General features: G+C 39.1%; 1 protein-coding gene across 2 annotated transcripts in view; it reads left to right on the plus strand.

Moving 5' to 3' along the window:
- Positions 1-23,770, plus strand: part of LOC106747839 (SH3 and multiple ankyrin repeat domains protein 1) — a 124,899-nt gene that overhangs the window by 54,195 nt on the left and 46,934 nt on the right. The window contains exon 2 of one of the 2 annotated variants that reach the window (XM_014625766.1): positions 3,347-3,748. In XM_014625766.1, coding sequence (XP_014481252.1) covers positions 3,395-3,748 — 354 coding nt within the window. In that variant the 5' untranslated portion in view covers positions 3,347-3,394. Of the gene's footprint in view, positions 1-3,346; positions 3,749-8,913; positions 9,677-23,770 lie in introns of those variants that run through there. The other variant, XM_014625767.1, reaches the window with a different exon arrangement.

Below are 23,770 nucleotides of genomic sequence, written 5' to 3' on the forward strand. Positions count from 1 at the left end.
CCGGATTTCCTCGGCGAGACGATCATGTTTAATGGCGTCTGCGGTTTCCCATCAAACTTCTCCACGTAGCACTTAACATCTCGCACTTGTACTCCCGAGATTCCATTGTTTCTCATCGGTTTCATAATATCCTCTTATTCTGATCTTCCACATCGCTTATATAGCAAGGAGAGTTTCTGTGAGAAGGAATGCGTCTGGAACACCAATCTTCATTGTATCTCTAGAACATCTTCGAAATAACTTTTCCGCCCGACGTCATTATTACCAAAGTTGTTGGCATTGTGCCACCGTGCGGTAGACGTTTTATTTTCCCCACCGAACCCACATTATCCAGTTAGAAAAGAAACACAAACAAATAACAAAATTTTGTTTATAGACAATAAACGGCGGTTTCATCATCTCATGTTCAACCATACGTATCAAGAGAAAAAACTACGAGTAAATACGTAATAAATCGTCCTCGTCGCTTCCGATTGTCTATGAGAGACCGGAGGAACAGGAAAGAGGCGACGCGCGATTCCTCAGACATATGCCGGTGCATTATAAAAGTGCACGTTGCTCCATCATCAATTGTGACGCAAGTACCGCGCCTTAATCGCGCGGGATTACATGGTTCTTGTGCGAAAGCTCTTGTACGCGGGATATAACGCGGGCTCGAATTGCGAAATAAAAGTCGGCCGCGGCGGCAGCGACGGTAGTGACTTCGTCGTCGTCGTCGCATTGAAAACTTTCGAGTGAAAGCGGCGTGCGCGAGTGTGTACGCGCGGGCACATCGCTTGTTAAGATGTCAGTTATCGCCGACCAATGATTAATCCGACAAGGAGGCGGAATTATAAAATGGCGAAACGCGTTATCGCACGCGTGAATGCGTGCCCGCTCTCAAGAGCGGACGTTGCGGATGCGAGGGCGCGAAATAAAGACGAATGTGTACACCGTGGCCGCGCGTAGCTCTGCGACGATACGTATATCGTGCCGGCCATAGTCTATCATTGTGATGAGAAAGGATAGAAGTCCATTTATCAGAGAGCCGTTCATAGAAATCATCCCGTGCCGAACGATGGCTTAAAAGGTATCCGAGAGATTATCAAAGATCGTTTTATCTTATCGAGGTTATAAATTGTACATCTTTTAACGCGCCGGTTCAAAAGCCCTTCGGGTCAATGATGCACCAGAGTGCTTCTAATCAGAATGGCGACATAAGGAGGGTTCCGCCATTTTTGTATTGAAATTACGCGAGAGAAAAAGAAATACGTGTAGTTTCTATCGTACAGACTGCGTTTTTCTGAGTTTACACGCTATAAGCTCATTTTATCTTTTGACATGTAAAACGGGGTTTACAATGAGAATTTAAGCTCTAAGCTTTAAAAAATTGACTAATCACAGTCGAATTATAGAAGAAAAATTAATTATGTATGGCCAATTTCTTAAATCTTACGCCTTAAATTCTCATTGTAGACCCCACTTAATAAAGATAGAATGATAGTACATGAGTTTAAAAAGAACTCAGCCGTAGTATTATAGTCAGCTGTATTGTAAGCTGACTGAAGTTGTATTAATATTTTATATATAATTCCTTTTCTTCGATTTATTTACAATTAATATTTTGTATTTTAATTTGAGCATTTTTTTCTTTAATGAAAATACAAATTCCGAAAATAATAAGATCGAAAAACAGCCAGGAATGGTTGAAAAATGGCAGACCAATCAAAAGTATTCGTATGTCGCCACTCTGATTAGAGGCACTCTATAATGCACTGGTGAGGGATGTCCCGTGTCCTATCTGACTAAAGCCAGCATTAACATATGCATAACATATCCGTGTAGCTAAGTGGAGGTCTATGAAATTCTGATGCCTTCGGAAAGTGAAATGAGGCAAGCCGGCCGAGAAATATTTAAGGCACAAAAAAGTATTCATATAAAGAAATTTATATAAGTTACGTCATATAGAATTGTAAGAGGATACTAGTACGCTCTATTGACTTTCCGTGATTATTATTAGTACAAATTAATTCGGTGCTTTTTTAATGAAATTCAAAGTTTATTTAGAAAAAGACAAGTACACATTTAATATTCGAAATAATTTCTATTATTTTTGATGACTTTACACCATCTATCGGGTAGCTGATGAATGCCCTCGCGGAAAAAACTTGGCGGTTTTAACTCGATAAATTTATCGATGCTTTTTCGGACCTCGTTAACTGTTTTTTAAAATGCTCATCAGCCAGGTGATGTTGAAGTGACTAAAATAGATAGTAGTCCGACAGGGCAAGATCTGATGAATAAGCCATGTAAGGGAGAACTTCCCAGCCCAATGTATACATGACATCCTTTGTTCCTTTTGCAGTATGTGGTCGAGCATTGTCGTGCTGCAAAATCACTTGCCTACTTCAGTTGTCGGTATAAGGCCTCTTTCGCTTCAACCCATTGCTCAAACGGATAAGTTGTAGTTGATAGTACTCCGTAGTAACAGTCTGACTAGGATCCAGCAAATCGTAATCACACCCTTAATATCCTATCAGATACTCAGCAAAACTTTTTGCGCATGGATATTGGGCTTTGAAGTCGACGGTTGGCCGATCTATCCACGATTTTCTGCATTTAGGGTTGTCGTATAATATCCATTGTACATTGCCCGTAATGATCTTGTACAGAAAATCTCTCCTTTTAAATCGATTTTTTGCTCCTTGTGTTCCGGGTTCAGGTTGTGCGGAACCCATCTATCTTTCTTCTGAATTTTACCGGGTTGATATAAACGATGAGATATCCATTGTTAAGTAACTCTGAATTGTAATGTAAACTCTTGTTGATTTTGAGTGGAGTTTTCAGTCAACAGTTGCTCAAGTTCTTTGTCGTCGAATTTTTGTGGTTAACCCGGACGTTGTCGATCCAAAAAATCAAAATCTCCATTCCGAAACATCTGGTACCACTTTTCACATGTTTCATGTGTTACAGATTTTTCACCCCAGAGCGGCACAAATCATCTGCGTAGCTTCAGCAGCATTTCTCTTTAATTAAAATGCGAAAAGAATGCAATGCTTCAAATGCTGCTTATCGACTGCCATTATGTTGTGCATCATTGCTGTTTCGTGAGGTTGTGTCACCTGCTTCGCCAAAGCGTATAGTGTTTTGAGAATTTATCGCGCCGAAAATATTTACAACACTGTGCCGGATCAAGCTGAAATTTTGAATGATTGACAAGAAACCCGAGCGATAATAACAAATCCATAAATATAAATCCTGCAAACAATCCTCTTTTATCTAAATAAACGACTGAGCAGTGACTTTTTCCTCTTAAGTGCGCCATATTATTAATTACCGAATATCTGTGAAATTTTTTCCGTTACAGATGTGAACTATTAAAGGTGGGAATCTCAGGAACTGCGAGGTCCTCGCAATGGAGGCGGGACCAAAACAACAGCAGCAATCACCACAACAGCAACCGCCCCAACAGCAGCAACCGCAGCAGCAATCCCCTCAGCAGCAACAACAACAGCAACAGCAGAACTCTCCCAGTGCTAGCGGTGCGGTTCAGAACCAGGTCGTTGTACTTCAAAGTAGCAGCGCGACCCAAGGTCAAGGTCAACAGACACAAGATGCGCTCGCTGCGACGGAGAATACTCCCGTCAACGAGGGTGTGCTGCTCGCCCGGGTGCACGTGCCCGAGCTTTACGTCAGCAAGTGTCTGCAGTTTCCCAAGGATCAGCTGGTTTGGGACGTGAAGCAACAATGTTTGGCGTCCTTGCCCAAGGTACGGAAAGACTCCCCGTAGGTAGTGAAGTTATTTCTCTCTTGCTTACATGCTCCCGAATATCCCGAGGGACACTTTGAAAAGAGCCTGCGAGCGTACCGACGTCCTTAATGCTGATCGGACGGATTTTTCCCATTCGGTTAATATGTATTTGCCAACTGTTTGATAGCGACAGACGGACAGATGTATGTAAGAACGTACGAGCGCACGGATATACGGACGGACAGTTGCTGTGGTGGAAGATAAAGGGGAGAAATTGAAAACGGGATGTATTATTCTCTTTCACGGCAATAAATCCCGCGCGTACTGTCTCTCTCTCTCTCTCTCTCTCTCTCGCATTATTTCTGACCAGACGATGCTTATGTCGGAAATTTATGAAGCCCGTGGCAGATTCTCGTTTTGCCGTGTCTGTCGGGCTCGCGCGGGCGAGCGTCGCGTGAGTTCTTCACACGATAATTACACGTATTTCGTTCGAAAAATTCTCCTGCGATCGAAAGCAACGGTAACATAATTCGCAGCCCCCGATTTAACGCGAAATCGGTTTGCGCTCGCGAGAGAAACGACGGTGATTGTTGCGTCAGTGCGCCTTCTCTACCCTCGTTGTCCATACGTGTACATACACTAAGCACGGCCGCGTTTCGTTGAGAAATTCGCCCCGATCTCTCGGAGCCGTAGCATAATATAATTCGTACCTGCGCCACCCGGGGCGATTTGTTCCCGCTGGAAATTGCGGTCGCGTGTATATTTCACGAGGATCGCCGGGTATCGATTAATCGCCGATTACGGTCGAACTTCATCGGATCTGTCATTTATCACCGTGCATCCGCTTCTCGCGCGCACCGCCGGTCCCAAGGACTCCATCAGGCTTTTTTCGAAGGACGTTCCCTCTGTCTGCCCTCTCTTCCTCCATCTTTTCTTCTTCTCCTTCTGCTTCTTCATTCTCTATCTTTATCTTCCTCTCCTTCCTTCTTTCTTTCTTTTCCACTATCTCCGCCGTTCCTTTCCTCTCCTCTTTTTCGCTCTCTCCCCGTCGTCGCGAAACCGTGTCGTAATTCCTCGGGCGGCAAAAAGTACGCGCACAATGTTGCGCACCGAGAAGCGGCGGCAGCTCGTGCGCGACAGCGCGCTTTACCTACCGATTTCGCGAGATTGCGAATAGCACGAAATTAAGAACCGCCAGAGCGAGTAATTACGAATTTTCAAAACGAGGAGAGAGCTAGATTCCAGTCTCTGCCGCTTTCGTGGTGAATCGTCCTATAGGGACTGTTTGAAATAGGAAGGTCACGAAGTACTTTGGATTCAAAGACGATAATCGAGTCGAGTCAACCTTCTTCTGTCTCATTTTCGTCCAAGAGCGTCGCGGTTTTTCCTTGCGGAGAAGGTACAGCATAAAAATCCTTATATATATATATATATCCCTGTTAAGTCCTCCTCTGTTAAAAAAAGTAGGAAACGACCACCGACTGCTTATCCAATATTTTTGTTTTTACTGCTTCATTGTCTTGGTTTATCTCGTAGACCTGATTTATCTTAAGTTTACGATATATATTTATTTTTTTTTTAATTCTTTCACGCATCTCATGTCTTATCAGATCGAATCGCCGGTGCTCTCGACTCCATTGACCCGACTGTACGACGCAAATAGATGCATTTACATATATCTTTCACATTTATAACGCAAATCGAGCGGTTTTAGTGTAACAGAGATGTATATTACTTTCTGTTTCATTTATTTATTTTTTTCTAAGAACTTGAGAAGGTTAATTTAAAAATCGAGAAAAAATGTTAAAATTTTATACCATTTCTCACCGTGAGCTGTCTCCTTTCTTTTTTAAAGTAGTTTAAAGGAGCAGCAAGCTGCATCTACCGCTGCATCTCTCTCATTCTACGAATTCTCCAACTATAATTTCATCTTTTTTCTCTCTGATTTCTGAACTCCTTTTTATTCGATTTTAAATGAATCGCATTCGATTTGATCTACAATATTGCACGATTCGACTACTCGTCATCGTCTTTGAATACCACCAAGTACTCGTTCACGTCGTATTCTCGTTCGACTCTCGGGAACTTTGGCGGCTGCACAAGTACATGTTAGATATATTTTGTTGCCAAAAACGTATGTCGAAGATGAACACGCATATGCCCGAATATATCTCTGTTAGGCGAAATAGAGACTAGAATATCGATATGTGTATGGTTTTTCGCTTTCTGTCAAGCCAGTCACGTTCTGTCTTCCATCCTCTTCTTTTTCTTCTCTTCCTCTCTCTCTCTCTCTCTCTCTCTTCTTCCTTTTCTCTCTCTCTTTCTCTCTCGCTCTCGCTGTCACGCCAGAATTTTCACGCGTGTCATCTTTCTGCCCTACATGCTTGCCTTCCGGGACACAGGAGGTACAGCACAAAAACCCTTATATGTATATATTATTTATATATATATATATATATATATATATATATATATGTATGTATATGTATATCCTTGTTAAGTCCTTCTCCTTTAAAAAAAGTAGGAAACGACCACCGACTGCTTATCCGATATTTTTATTTTTACCGCTTCATTGTCTTGGTTTATCTCGCAGATCTGTCGATTTATCTTAAGTTTACGAAATATATATATTTTTTTTAATTCTTTCACGCATCTCACGTCTTACCAGATCGAATTATAGATTTGTTAACCTTATTTAAGCAGAAATAACGATGCTGGTATGTCAGGTATGTAAAGGAGACTTAAAACAATTCGGATACGCGGTACCTGTACCAAACTCGTCGACTGGATTACTCGCGTATCTCTCATTGCATGAAAAGATAAAAATAATATAATACTACTACTGTCTTGATCCTATCCTAAAATTCTCACTGAACTTTAATTTCTATTTATAGTTGATTTCTGTTCATAGCTTTATTACATATTATTAGGTGTTTGCAAAAGTTCATATGATATTAAAGTTATTTTTATTTATTAATACTGAAATGAAATATAATATGTTAATCAAAATATTGGCTGTTGCTATCAATAACTTTTTGCCATCTTTCGGGCAACAATTTGATAAAATAACTTATCTTTTGAGGTAATTCATTCATCGATCCATTTTCGGACTTTCTTAACATTTCCGTATATCAGACAGATTGTGCTGCATTGATCTGAATAAATGAAAACCAGATGGGGTGATGTCTGGAGAATACGCTGGGTGTGGCAGGACTTCCTAATCTAACTTGAACAACGTCTCTTTAGTTGCAATAGCAACATGCAGTCTGGCGTTGTCAGCATGAAGCAGGATGACTTTGCGTCAATTCATGGCTATTTAAAGGAGTTTTTTTTCATAACTTGGTTCAAAGGCTATAATTGTTGATTGTAGCAATCTCCTACGATTATCTGCCAGTGATAATATCCTTCCAAATACGCAGGAGAATCTTATGAATATAGATGTTGCGTTTTGTTGTGGTCAATGGCTAGCCAGGATCAATCCATAACTGTATGTATTTATGATTTTCAAAATAGACCCGCTCTTCATCACCCGTGTAACTATTTACCACAAAAAATTTTTTTTTTTCAGTATTTGGCAAGTCATGAGAAACAGACGGTAGGCTGGTTCGCAGTCGCATTTGTAGAGAGATCATATGGAAGGCATCTTTCTTCTTTCTGGATCTTTTCTTACTTTACTTACTTTAAAAGAGCGGGATATTGTTAATCTATCAATTCTAAGTTGCCTTGCAAACTCTTTTAATATTTCAGCCGAATTTTCATTGAGTAATTCATTGTTTTTCATCTTGTTTGGGTGACCACAATGTGGTTTGCCTTTAACATCGTAATCACCATTTCTAAACCTTTTAAATAACTTCTCATAGGCAGTAGCAGACACAAGATTCTCTCCAGGTCTCACAAATCAATTTCTTACTTGTTGCAGCAATTTTACCAGTTAAAGTGGTAAAGTACACAGTAGCGAAGATGAACTGGTTCCATTTTTAACCGCGTTAAATATGACGCTCCATTTCGAATTATAAATTATAAGTCGTCAATTTTGACCCAATATGACCAATAATTAAAAACTAAAAAGTAATTTAAAGAAAAACAATTATTAAGTCACTGCTACTGCAATATATTTGTGATCTTATGAATTTTTGCAAGCACGAAAAAAATAATACACATACTATATTATAGTATTATAAATAACATACACATTATTCATTTCAATATTTGGAAAACAAAACACTTTGGGACATATCGTCATAAGACTTTTTCATCATAAAATAAGCCAAGGAATATCCCTTAAAATTTTTTCTACTTACTTAGAAATTACCCTATATATAGTGTCCCATTTTTAATGACGACCTCAAATATCTCTCGAACAATGTATTTTAAAGAAAAATATAAAAGTTTCACATAAAAGTTGGAGGGTTTAAAAAGATTTATTTTCTAATCATATCAGTTTGACCTTAGGTGAAGACGTTAGTGTCAAATGAAGATCAACTTCATTTATTTTAATGAAATCATATAGTTTCCGTTCTTTAACGAATTCCTCTATTTATTCTGCGTATAAAAGTACCAGAGTAAGATTATCGAAAAGCGAATATTTTTAAAGATATATTACTTTTCATTCTCATATTTTTTAAATTTAAGATATATATATCTCATAAAGTATTCACTTCTCAATAACATCACCTTAACGGTTTAATAATATGAGAGCAATCGACTACTGATGTTAATCATTGTTACTGATATAATACATTAGTGCATCAATGTATTTGCAAAATATAATGAATTTTTTTTCTTTCATTTCTCGATGATCGTATACTAGTATTTTTTACACAGAATAAATAGAAAAGTCGTTTTTTGTATTAAGAAAACTATATGATTCTACTTATAAAAATGAAGTTGATTTTTATTTGACTTTGATGTCTTCATCCAAGATCGAACTGATAAAATCAGTAAATAGATCCTTTCAAATCCTCTAACTCTTATATAACACATATACATTTTTCTTTAAAATATATTGTTCATGAGATATTTAAGGTCATTATATATATATGTAGGGTATCTGACACAAAGCGTGCCAAATCATATAAAATGTATACAAAAGATCAAGCTGAGAAAAGTACCTATATCACTTTATAAATTACTAACGTAATTACTACGTAAAATTTCGAGTTATTAATGAAAATAGATGGGCGAATCAACGCGCGCAATGCAATGTGCCGCATCGATCGACACGACTGATGCATTATGATGATACGCGGGCAGTACAGCGATAAACGATCCTCTACGAGCCGTTCAGATTATTTCTCCATCTTCTGTTGTCATCTGATACTCATTACTGCTATTAGGAAGTCGTGCGATCAGTCATTTTCTACACCGTTTAACCAAGCGCAGCGGTCCATCGCATCGCGTGCGCTGATTCTATCTATCCATTTTCATTAATAACTCGAAAATTTATTATGTGATACTTTACAAAATGATGTTGGTCTTATCTCTTTCATTCTCAGCTTGATCTGTTATGTACGTTTTGTATGATTTGGTACGCTTTGCGTTGGATGCCCTGTGTGTGTGTGTGTGTGTGTGTGCGCGCGCGTGTGTATACCTCGCGCGAAGCGCGCGCGTGGTCGTCTTAATGTATCTTCTGACCTGTGATGTTGTTGTTGTTGTTGTTTTTGCTTTTGCCTCATTTTGCACGGGGCGAAATACATTCCACACCCGTCACCACCAACCGCCACACGTCTGTGCTATCGTCTCATATTGTGGGGCCTATCTACGAACGCGCGCACAACCTCCCTTCATATGAACGAATACAAATACCGCGAAACCAAAAAAAATACGCGCCTTCCGGGCCCTCCACACCACCACCATCACCCTTCACTTCTCCGGTTGTGTTACGGATATACTACCACTGCTTCTTCACCTCTTTCGAGTGCCTCGCAGGTGGCCACTTGGTACAGGGTACGTCTTCACTATTACTAATAGCATGTGACCACGCCTTTTGTTCTTCACCGATCATCGTTCTCCTTCTCCCTTTTGTATTTGTCGTGTGAGATAAGTACGCACAGTGAAGAGAGAGAGAATCCAGTGACGACGTGGAGAAGGACGATGTTCGTAATTATTATCAGAATTATATTTAACACGATACATTTTTCTTTTTAGAAATATGTCGATTCATTGTGTTACGCTCTCTACTATGCGATACAGTTTTTCATATCATGATCGCGAATCGCATGTCCGATAAAAAGAATTTCACAATCATTTCATTTCGGGAGGAAGTTCATAGTCGTGTATAATTTTGACGTGACAATCGGCGCTCAGACACGTTGAATACAAATTGAATATAATTTTTTATATGTATGTAACGTCGTAACGTTGATTTATTAACTTTTAGTCTCGTGAGTTTGCAGAGAAAGTTACAGCGAAGCGCATTTGTTGTACAATCCGGCCGGTTATAGCAATGAAAGATTACGTAAAACGAATATATTTTTATATATTTTACTAACAAGATACAATCACATAACGATATTAATTATCAATTTTCTCATGTGTTTTTCTTTGTGCACAATGTTTTATGTATAACGAATATTTACGAATCGTATAGCAAAGCAAGTGCTTCTTTTTCGGTTTATTTCATATCGAGGAGTTCAAAAAAACCAAGAAGAAATTTAAATACACACACATGTACATATTGATTCTTTTCTTCTTCTTCTCTCTGCTCTGTAACTTTAAATAAACTGAGAACAAAGTATTCGTTTTTTTATACGATTATATAGCGTAGAATACTCAGTTTATTTTCTCTTGCGACATTTCCTTTTCTACGTCTACTGGATCTCTCGAATCGAATACTATGATATATAGTTGCGATATGAAATAGGGAGAATAACGGCATAACTTCAGGCATCCTCACGTGTAGTATATTTTCGCGAAATATCGATCAGCATGCTTGTATAGTGTACCCAGTTCATCGAGGCAGTTTAGCAACGCGATTATCCTTAACCATCGATATTCCTGCACGGTGTACTAGTTAACACAATTATCGCTTTGATATATTAAGTGCGACGGAATAGCGACAAAATAGTCGAATCGCATGGTTAAATTACGAGGAGGACATGAGAAGACGAGAGTTCGCGCGATTAATTCTGACGGACATTTATAATATCCACCGCGTGTGACATCGTGTTTCCGCGTGATTCGCGGCGGTTCTTCTCGTATCCGATTCTTTTCTATCGAACATTGTCTTAAGTACGCCTGCTTGGTTTGCGCAGCATACATTACTGATTTGAACTCTCTCGACTTATGTCCGGAAAATGTCGGGGAAAGCTTGATCCTGATAGATGATGAACGCATGCTCAATCGTAAAACGTTATATGTATCTGTACTAAACGGCTAAGCGCCGTAAGACGCGTAACCCGCAATTTCAATTTTCACCGTCACCAGAGCGATATTACTCGCCCAAGTTGTGTACTTTCTACGTTTAAATAAAATATCAGAAATTATGGGGTAACTCCCATGATACTTAGGCGCTCGTTTCATGACTTTCGTTTGCAACTGTAGTTCACTCGAGTGTGACATTTCAACGAGACTGCAAGTTTTTCTCATCGAGAAAACACATTCGACTGCAGATTACACACTGAGAAACATAAAGAGGTTGAATCGACAAAATCGACGGTCACTCTCGTTCGAAAAAATATTGCGTCTACTGAACGAATTGTGCGTTGTCAACGATACGGTTGCGTTGATATTATTGCCGACCAAATTGCGATTGTTGAATCAATTAATAACTCATTACAGCAACTGTATAATTGATTCGATAGACTAAACATTATGTTTAAAAACATTTCGTTCGTTTAAGTAAGATTTCGTTAATTCTATCATCATTTTTCCCTCAGTGCACGAATACGCATTGCACATACGTCGTGTATTGATGCACTGAAAAGAAAATGTTTAGTATTTGTGACTATAATCACATAAGTGAAAGAATTAAATTTTTCTAGTGTTACTATAATGTCAGCGATAATAACTTTACATGCCTTTTTTTTTATCGCTACTATCTATTTTTTGGGATTAAACTAAAAGAAAATGATAATTGAAGCCGAAAATGACTGTAATTGTAGTGACTATAATTCCCCTCAATGCGACGCGTACATTTAAAAGGCTGCAGTGGAAGAAAATATTTTCGTCGGCGCGAAGCAATGCTCCGCGTTTTGCATCATAATGCGCATTGTTGAAATACGAGGGCCTAAAAGACATCCGCGATTCTCAGCCGGGCAAGTGTCCTTGATCGAGGTCGCGCGCGCGCCATGCCATTGGCCTCCTTCGGCGCAAGACCATGCCGACCATCACTATGCGTCGCGATGCCGCTACTAATGTTGCTGCATGTGGTGACTTTCGTTTTCGCCGGGAGGTTAATGCAACCGTTGAAACCACATCGATTCCCGCGTTGCGTTCCTGCAGACGGGAAATTGCACCCTCTAACCGCCGTTCTATGACGACGGACATTTTTTTTCGAGAGAAACATTTGCGAATCTGTAAAAGAATACACCAAACGTCAAACCACAAGGCGTTTCGAAAGGCTAAATTAAACACTTTAAAAGCGCAAAAGGTCAGGAGAATATTTCAACTTTAAATGTTGCTCGGAATCAATTAACTCAAAGCACAGAATTCATTGATATACCTATTGGTAGTACAAATTAGTTCGGTCCGTTTTCAAAAGATGGCTCTGGCTGTTATGAATTTTTCATAATGATAGCTGATTTCGGTGGTTTCAGAAAGGTTAGACATCTGTCAATAATATTCAGTTTATATCGCTTTGAGTTTCATACAAAACCCCTGTTTTTCACTGTGTTGAATATGTCAAATTTTGTGTTAACTAAGCAGCATTTGCGGGAGGTTTTAGTTTTCTGCTTTAATTAGAAGAAAAGTGCAGCTGATGCACATCGAATGCTTGTAGAAGTTTATGGTGACAATGCTCCAACTGATTAATCATGTAGGGAATGGTTTCGACGTTTCAAGAATGGTGATTTCAGCGTTGAAGACAAGCCTTACTCTGGACCAAAAAAATTCGCTAAAAAAATTCGAAGACAAAGAATTGGAGGCATTACTCGATGAAGATCCGAGTCAAACGCAAGAGGAGCTTGCAGAATCATTGGGAGTTATGCAACAAGCAGTTTCCGTATGGAAACTGCCGTCCGGAATACGAGTAAAGACATGACAAAGTTATTCTTCTGCATGATAACGCTCGGCTTCATGTCACAAAAGTCGTAAAAAATTATTTGGAAACACTCAAGTGGGATATTTTGCCGCACCCGCCGTATTCGCCGGATATTGCTCCTTCTGATTACTGGTTGTTCCGACGGATGCAGCACGATTTGGCAGGTCACCGATTCACTTCTTTCGCAGAAATCGAAAATTGGCTCCTAACTTGGATCGCCTCAAAAGACGAGACATTTTTTCGAGATGGAATTCGAAAATTGCCTGAGAGGTGGGAAAAAGTAGTAGCCAGCGATGGACAATACTTTGATTAATCTGTTCATTCATTTTGTTCTGAAATAAATGCATTTTTGACCACAAAAAAACGGACCGAACTAATTCCCAATAATATTTGCTACCAAATTATTTGACACAATATAATATACTTTAAGAATATAACAATTCTTGATTTTGTTACTACTTCCTAAGTACCGAAAACAATTACTTTCATCCATTGGTTAGACGCACTTGAGTCCAAAACTCCAAATCAAACTTCAGCAAGAAATGCAACATCGCGAACCTCAGATTATGATGCGATTTCGCGCATGCTAGCGTTTTTCCTCTTCGCTGTCTATCTGTATGACAGAGGAGAAAGAATGTTATTCGCTCTTTTTCATTCTGAATCGGCGATCAAGACTGCAAATGCTTTCTCAACGTGAATCTAACAATGAAACCACGCGAAATAAGCAATACAGATGTGTACCATATTTGAACAGTTTGTACAAAGGGACTACCAAAGTACAAACGTTGAATATTGAGTGTAAATGTCCAACCATTCAAAGATTATTAATAAAAATTATTTCAACGTCCCGCATAGACCACCTAGACTGATGTGGCACGATCTCGAAACATGTATTAAATGTTACACTTATCTACAAGATAAATCAAAATAGTTGAGATATCTTTTTATTCTATATAATAGATTACTGATTGCACGTCCGCTCGAACAAAATATATTTTTTCCCATTTCTGTATGTCTCGCGCAAAAATAATGGATTCTCTTTGTTCTTTCCATCGGAGTTCGCATCGTAAGCGGCACATATCTAAGGAGCACCGACGCTCTTACGAACGAGTTACATAGGTGCTTATATTTCGAAATTTCCGAAGGCGGTAAATTATCTTTCGGTCATCTATTCGTTTAGCCGGTGAGGGAGAGAGAATATCGATCTGTCGAGGCACGCCGCGTGCTGCTCCTTAGGTCATGAATGCAAGGAGAGCCAGCCAAGAAATTCGTTACCCTTTTTGTTACCTTCCCGCCAGACGCTCTAAATACACCGTGTGCCACTAACGACGCCGGCTCGTTACTCCTTTCGTGTATATCGCTTTCGATCACCTTGGCCTAAGGGGCCCATTCTCGCGTTAAAATTGCTCTACCCCCTCCTCCTTCCTACGGTTTACTCACGTCCCGTAGGTACTCGCAACCGACTCTCTCGTCTTCGCCGCCGATCGAGAATGGGATACGGAACCGACAGAGCCTTTTATACGATTTACCGAAAATTGTCTGAAGTCGGATATATACTGAACGAACGAAAAACGAACGAACAGCGAATGTGTAATATGAAGATGTATATTTGCGTCTAAACGCGCAACAAACTTTCCTTGATAAACCACATTATGAACAAATCGGTCCGAAACGTTCTGTTCGGATTCGTTATGACGCACACATTTCTCAAATTGTAACAACGAAAACTTGCATTCGTTGTTCGTTCGCCCAGTGTATACTCAGTTTAAGGAGGCTGCACGAGCGGAAATAGCGAGATGCGAGATAGCGAACAAAGGGGAACAGCTTAAACCCGATGATAACTCTTAGGCGAGTTTATTCCGCCTATTCTCTATTTTTTATACATTTGTTCGAATCTCCGTCATATACGGAATTATGATTATACATGAAGTTCTTATTGCACTTTCGTCACGTTTTGCTTTCAGAACTTTAAATTCTTATCGAAACCCTGTTTCACACACATATATATATATATATATATATATATNTTTAAATTAAGAATAGAGAAAGATGTAATGAGGCCGAAAGTGTTTGCAATTTAGTGTAATTAGTAGGATTATTAGTAGGATATCTCTCTTCGTACGCATCCTTTATAGAAAAGTATTATTATCCATGATAAATTGGCCAGTAATAAATTACTGTTGCTTAGTAATTTTATTATTCGTACAAGTAATACAATTATTAGACAATAATAATTTATCATCGGCCAATTTATCTGTAAGGAGCCAACATAAGTAATATGAAATTGAACAATGGCAGTAATAAAATAATGTTCTAAAACTCTGTAATATCGATAGTTCACATCAACTCCCACTACAGAAAAATATTATTGTCTATGATAAATTAGCCAGTAAATTACTGTTACTCTATAGTTTTATTACTCGTACGATACATATATACTGACCAATTTATCATAAGCAGTAAAAATTTTCTGTAAGAGTCGATCTTGCTTGCTCGTCGATATGCTTCTCGACGAAATTATTATTAGTCGACAATAGTTAGCTCCTGGAAACTATCTCGCCCGCGGTTGCCGATATGGACTTATCCGTGCGAATAATCCGGCGATATCACTGTGGCGCCGAATATTAACAAACCGAATATTAACGCGGCGCGGCCGACGGTGTATCATTGTATATCCGACAGAAGAATCTCGGCGCGGATAAATTCAATCTAGCGCCAGAAGATCCCTGTGGCAGGATCGAAGGTGGAGCTTCGTAGGCGATTGCCGTGATCCACGATTGTGGACCAGGATCATCCTTTACTTCCGATAGGATCGCTCTTTCTCCCTCTTTCTCTACCTCCCGCTCGCGACTCCGGGGCTATCTACTCGTCGTCACTTTGTAGCGCATATTTTTCTCACGCCTGCACTATACAATGAAGTTCCCTTCACGTTTATCGGGCAAGAATTCATATATCCGGAGAATTTATTAAATTATGATATGCGCACAATAATATACGAAAGAAAAATTAAAATAAAATAAGTCTTCGGGATTGGAAATCCTTACGGAAAAGTATTACTACCTATGATAAATCGGCCAATAATAAATTACTGTTGCTCGGCAATTTTATTATTCGTACGAGTAATAAAATTACTGGACAACAATAATTTATCACTCAGTAGTATTTTTCTATAAGGGAATGCGCACATAAAGGAGGAACTCTCACCTGAATCTCAATTTTGGCCCCATATTAAACTTTAAATTCTACGATACAGTAGAAACCAAAATAGCAAAATAGGTTAAAAAATCTAATAACATAATTTACTCCTACTGTGACTCTGATGTTTTAAATTTCCGTTTTCTATGTTTTAGCATCCAAATAAGTTGTTCAAGGTAGTATTAAAATTAAAGTTGTAGAATTAAATGTTTAAGAGAGAAGTTAGCAAATGTCATGTATCAGTCAAAATAAGTTTTGATTGGTCTAGAGGTCTAAATAAGCACAAATTATCGTACGGTCGCCAAAGTAACATTAAAATTTCGACTTGGGAGGACGAGTGAAAATATTGTCAAATAAAATAAAATTTTTCCCTAATAAGATTGTGGATTTCAACAATAATTGACAATAATCGTTAAACTCAATTATGTAGTATACAGGAAGATGTAGAGTTTGAATATCTACTTTGCACTGATTATAGTTCTTTTTGAAGGATTTTGATTCAATATTGGGGAAAATTTTAGTTTCACGTCACGTTATTCATATTCTTCGCGCTTTATAAGGAAACGCTGATACAAAAATTTCGAAAACAAAGTTTCTTTTTTCCCATATAGTAGCATGCACTTTTCATGATGTGCACACAGAATGGTCGAGGATGACGATAACAGGCATCGATTTCTGGCGACGGGTATAATTGTCCTCGTACGGCGTGGATTATCAAGCGATTCCGTAAACAAATTGCGATGTGTAGGCAGATCGTGTCAGTATATCTGTGGTATCTATGTTACGTACTTACGATACGAGTAAAATGACATGACGCGGAAACGAATGATCTTTTGCGTTCGACGCGATACATCGGGTGTAAGTACGGAGACGAGTCTCAGACGAGAAGGATTCCGCCGTCAGGATCGACAAATCCTACCACCCCGCCGTCGACGCGGAACAAATGTGCGCGAGTCGTCGAACGAGTACGTCGATCTATTTATATCGATCGCCATGGAACTGGTCCGAGAATAGATCGAATGGAGATCGATGGCCAGGTTTCCGCAGCCGGTCAGGACGTATTCTCTCGGGACCAGACGCGAAACGTTTTCGCGAAGAACGACGGAATAGAGACCGATCGCCGTGCTCTTGCATAATGGCAAGTACGAGTCGTCAAATCACGCGCAGCTATTCGCAACAATAAGATCTACAATTCTTATGATTTTCGCGACACAACTTCGGGCTCGGTGTCTGCTGAAATGATCCGACGGAAATCAACGACGTCTTTACGAGTGATGGGCGCGTTTACGTTTATGGAAGCGATCTTGCCAAAAGTGCGAACAATTACCGGATAGGTATTATTTTCAGGAGTTACCAAATATCATCAGGCCATCGAAAGTGCAAACATGGATTTTGTAATACTATGTATAATTCAAATTTTCCCGCGGAATTCATCAGATTCTCCGCGAATAGCTTTTGTCTGATTTTGTATCTCTCGAAGATGCGTGGATATGTCATCCTTTTATTGTATATTTGTAATATAAAGAGAGGAAGAAGCCACACAGGGCCACACAGTAATGTAAGGGGGATATGATTTTCGACGCGTTTACATTAAGGTAGTTAATCTGTGACAATACTATTAGAAAGGCAACGGTTAATACAACACGAAAATGCTTGATAAATCTGTGCTAAATGTTAATAAGCTTGATTTATGATAGACGGCTTTGACGTTTTGCAGTAAAAATATATCACTCGACTTACATAATGTTTGAAAACTCATAAGGTAATAATTATTTTCGTGCTTTGATTTTAAAATATATAGACATAGAAAAGAAATTTCATTGTTTCCCGTGGACTGAAAGTATGTGCAAGTTGCATGTGAAAGAGAAAAGTATACATGGAATAATCGTCTTCTGTACACATTCGCATCGAAGTAGTTGCCAGACAACAGCTGATACTTTCTATACTTGACAGTTTGTCTGCTGTGAGCTCTAAACGATATTTATTGAGAAATATCAATATAAAAATGTCTCGTACATATTGTGTTTTTTGCGATAAATTGGTTTTCTATCATGCGTAAATAAATATAAATATAATTATTTATGTCTATTTGTAACATCTGTCAATTTCGATGCATGCACACAGAAGATGATTGTATTCTACGTATACTTTTCTCTCTCGCACGCAACTTGAACATATTTTCGGCGCCAACATTCTACTTTTATTTGTCTATTTAAGGCTTGGACAATAATATCTGTGGACGGAAGAACAACTTTAATTTCAATTATCTTAACTTCTGTGTACGGTTAATTTTTTTCTAATTTTACATGTGTGTAAATTGTATTTTAATTAACCCCTTAACTTGTACGCTCGAGTTAATTCGAGCGCGCTAAACAGGCCAAACTGTGCACACTCGAGATAATTCGAGCGGCGTTGTATTTTATGCTGCTATAATTTTTCACACTCGAATATAATCGAGAATTGAAAATAACAATGTGAAAGCAAAGAAAAAAATTTTTTTACATAAAAAAAATTGATTTTTTTTGGCCGGTTTAAAAAAAAACTGCGTTAAGGGGTTAATATGACGTTAAAATTTGAAAATATTCCTAAAAAAATTAATTTACAGACCAAGTACTTGAAAGACTTACGTAGAGTATTGTTGCACTATTCTTGTTGCATTATTCTGTTGCACTTTAAAGTAAAAACAATAAAAAACAAAATGTATATAAGATAATGAATAATACGTCGATATAAATTAAACAAACAATCTAATTAGGTTATGACTAAAATAAATATATAGAAAATGTTGATATGAGGAAAGATAATACATGACGATAACAATAACGAACACGGTACATATATCGGAGGAAATAAAAAAAAATAACTATTGCGCAAAATTGTGAATAAGGGAGAACCAGAGAGGAACGAAGGCAAAGGAGAGATTTCGCTCTTCGACAAAGAGCGCGGCGCGGAGCGATTTTCGGACGAATGGTCGAGCAAAGAACCGGAGCCAATTACGTGACTGGAGATCGAGCGATCGCAGGAATCCCGAGCGAACGTGAAGTTCTTCCCCCTCGCGAAGTGAACGAAGCCGGATGTGTGGACACGCAAAAGGGCGTTCGCTCGTCACGGGGACACGCGAAAATTTCCTTCGAAAATTGCCGGCCGCATTCCATCCCTTAGCCGTTGTCGTGGATAACCCGGTCGAGGGGGAACGGGGGCCGAAGTGTTGTCGCTTATTTCGCGAAATTGCTGGTGTTCCTGGCGGGCAAACTCTTTCGAGGATACGCAACACAGCAACGTTCGCGCGCGCACACACGTACCAGACGAAAGCCCAATCGCGCTAGCGGCAGGCTCGTCCTCATCCTTTAAACATTTTTGCCGCTCATTCAATTTAGCAAGCGGAATATTTACCCTTCTCTCTGAAAACGCCCATAGCAACGCTCGCTTAGAGGCGGGAGAAAAACAACGCGGGTTTATTAAACGTTCATTATATATATTTCTCGCGCGCACGTGTTCGGCACACAGCAACAATCTTATCCGCGAGATCGTAAAGTAAATTCAAACCGAAAGTGTTATAATGAAAACTCTCTAAAATTTTAATTAATATATATAGCGTTCCGCGCGTATCATATGACACATATACTACCGTTACTTTTTCCTCCGTTTCTTAATTCTTCATTCCTGCGCCAAAATAAGATCGCTTTGAGAGCGAAGTGAGACGATCTTGCCTATGTTACCAAGCTAATTCATCCGTCGTTGAAAAATGATATTCCCAGTGCAAAAGTCTGTGACGCACGAGAAAATAATTTTCGCAATATCTTTAAACTCGCTAGAACTCACGCTGTCGATCGACGAGATCTCAGAGAATAACGAGGAAATCTCGTATTTTGCGGATCGTCCATTCTTGTCTTCTCATTGAAAAACTCTTTTAAATTTCACATTGCGCGACGAAGAAATTTCCGTTTAAGGATAATAAATAATCAGTGGAGACGCGCCGAAGGAACGCGCGTCTCTGTGACGCTATTTCTCACTCGCGCTCGTAACGGCGCATCCAAAGTCTCGTAAAAAGAGAAAAGGGAAAAAAGTCCAAGAGGAAGTGGAGAAGAAGGAGAGAAAGAGGAAAGAAGAGGAAAAGAGAAAAGGGAAAAAAGTCCAAGAGGAAGTGGTGAAGAAGGAGAGAAAGAGGAAAGAAGAGGAAAAGGTTCGTTGGTTCGTTCTGTATATAACGTCGCTTCTTTCAGTCTCGACAAGATCTAACCGTGCGGTGGTAGCCGGTAACTGCAGCAGCCTTTTACTCGGGGCTCCACGAGTGCAATCTCGTATTCATGAATTCCTTGTACGTAGCTTCCCCTACGTTCCTTCGCCTACGTCTCCACCTCCGCCCATGTCTCCCACCTCCCCCCCGGTACCTTCCGTACTGATCCCTCTCGTGCCGTCGTGCACGCTCGTTGAGTATCTCACACGCGCGAAATCAGCTACATCGGCACACGAAATTGCGTGACGTCAATAATCGGGATACATGAATCGGTATCGTCGAAAATGCGTCGTGCCGCAATCTTGCCTCAGCGAGAATCGTTACCCGTTATCGATTCTAGATCATAGAAAGAACTGTCAAATATGGGTGGATCAATCTATTGAATCTCTGAATCGCATCTTCCGGTATTTCTGCGCGCGTATCTGCCTTTGCGGCACAGAAACCTCAATCTTGATTTAGAATCGATTCTAATACGCTTCATTGTCTTTTTTACCGTGATCTCTCAGCAACGACATCTCATTGATCAAATCGGATCTCTGATGGATGATCGATTAGGTGAACGGTAGAAAAGGCTTGCCACTTATTTGCGTGTTGGAATGTTGGTTTATCTAAAGTTTACTTTGGTACATCTGCCATAATTCGAAGGGCTCCGATACGTTGAGAAATTATTGTTTAATATTAAGATTTATGACGATATTGCCATTTCTGTGTTTGTTGATATAACAACGAAACTAATATGATTATTGAACGGTGATAATTAACGAATGATGAGTCTTTAAAACTTTTAATATTGGACTGATAAATATAGTGTCCTACGATTGTACTCCCTTATAAATTAATGGATCGTTCGTTAGGATAATTATGTTGATCAATTTATAAACACATTAGACACACACACTCTCTCTCTCTCTCTCCCCCCCCCCCTCTGTCTCTCACTCCCTCTCACTCTTTCCTATTACCCTTTTGCTTTTATATTATTTCATAATTTTCACGCTTTCTGCACCTTCGCGTCATGTTAACACAACACGCACAACATATTCCGATATTCCTGTGAGGTGAAATATTGATTTTAATCTATTTTTATATTATGCTAAGTTAAATTGATTGCAACCGCGTGCAGTGGTAAGTACAACACACTCGTGGAAGAATAATAACCACGATACTACGCAAACAGAAATTTTTTGACTCGTCAAACTAGATATGTGGATATATTTTCCAAATGTTCTTAAAATACACGTCCCACAAAACATTTACACGTACGTAATATATTCTATATATGTACATTTATGTATATTACATATGATATGTATATACACTAGTGATACAGTGAACAACCATTATATATGAATGGTATATGCAAATGAAACCGAAAAAATGTAAATAAAATATTCCATGCATTTATACATGTACATACAGTGTACGTGCCATACATAATCTATGCGTATACGCTCTGTATATTCTATGGATATACGTAACACATACATATCTATACGTAGATATTCACTGGTACATGTTATATATGTATACATGATGTATTACATATGTATAATATATAAATAATGTACGGGAAATATTCCGTGCATGACACTCGCAAAAATGTATACATACATTGCACATGAATGATATGTTCAAATGAAACTGGAATAACGTACATAAAATATTCCCATGCATGTATATTCTATGCATACTTATGTATATAAGTTCTGTACAATCTTTGAATATTATAACACATATATATATACGTTTTTGAACATGAAATGTATGTGTATGTTGTGTGTAATATTATATTATTATGTTAATAACGTACATTACATATATCTTATGTGTATATACATCAAACATCCTATTGTATTCTATATATCTATTTCGAACAGGTTTAGCGCAGTGCGCCATACACGGACGGTTGCTACCCACAGTAGCTCTAACTAAAACTACGCATTGGGTGAACTGGGGCGCAATTAGGATTAGATATATAGTTGATAGACCGGAGAAACGCATGAGGAGGGAGCGCTCTGTGACGCGTATATGTAATCAGCCGCGAGCTAAATCGATCGCGAGCGAACTGGTCTTGCGACGGCGCCGCGTCGCGACAGCCGCTGGAACTCACGAGAAAAGCTGCAAGAATATATCTCGTATCTCGGATATTGTATACGAAGTTCTTTTAACGTATGTTACATACATACTACATGTATTAAAGTACATTGCAAAATACGTATATCCAATGTACATTCGATATCATGTGAGGTACATACATATTTATAGATACATTTCAATGCATATACATCATATAACATAGTATATTTATATACATATGTACGCTGGATATGTACCATGTATCACATATATTACATAATGCAAACTTTCTTTAACATGCAGAATACGCTGTTAGAATCCGGATAAAATTGAATTTGAAATTCCCACTATATTAAAATTTAGTTACCAGGTACCACTTGGCGTTAAGGTAAACCAGATATGTGGATAACATGTTCATAATCTCGAAATGGTTGGATCAGGTTAAGCTCGGAATATAATCGGAGGGCGATTATTAAAAATCTTCGCGTCAGAAAGACGCCAAGAGAAATAATAATAATTTTTCAAGTACCCCAGGTCGACAGTGTACGATGTTGCCCAGAGATACGCTTCATAGGAGTCCTCCGAGTAGAGTTCCTTCATCCCGGCGAGAAAGATCCAAATAAGGAAGAATGTGACAAGGACTGCCGGCATGCCGCCGTACTTCTTCCTGAAGGGAGAAATAGTTACGAAAGAGGTCTATTTAAAGATCCTGAGGACGGTGGTAAAGCCTTGAATAGAGGCCGTATATCTTTCAGCAAGATGGCGCACCTTCTCACACGAGGCATTTGATATAGAATTGGCTCTCCAACAACGTCGACATGTTCTGGTCCAAGAACTTCTGACTTCCCAATAGTCCAAATCTAAATCTTCTAGACTGCTGCTACGTGTGGAGCGTATTCGAGACGGTTTTCAACAAATTCAAGCACCCCAACATGACCTCCCTCCGGGTCTCCGCCACCAAGGCGGCGTTTGTTGCCACTGACCGGGCCCGGTTGAAGATGGCGTGTTCACGCTTTAGGATCAGGATCGAGGCGGTGATTGAGATGCAGGGCGGCTATGTCGAGTGAGAAGACTCAAGAGGGAGTCCGTTAAGTTGAATATTATAGCATTTCTTTGCATCTTTAATATCGGTAATAAACGACTTCTCCAATAAAATGTTTTTATGTCCGGATTCTAACGGCGCATCGAAATATGTACATACAATATGCATCATAGTACATTGCAAAATATGTGTATCCATAGAATGTGCATTCGATATCATGTGTAGTATATCCATATTAAGACTGTCAAAGCTACGAGCTAGTTCGCCTATCCATTAGGTGAGCAAAAAAGTTCT

The sequence above is a fragment of the Dinoponera quadriceps genome, unplaced genomic scaffold (genome assembly GCF_001313825.1).
Source record: "Dinoponera quadriceps isolate SergipeBrazil2010 unplaced genomic scaffold, ASM131382v1 scaffold2528, whole genome shotgun sequence".
In the NCBI taxonomy this organism is placed as follows: domain Eukaryota; kingdom Metazoa; phylum Arthropoda; class Insecta; order Hymenoptera; family Formicidae; genus Dinoponera; species Dinoponera quadriceps.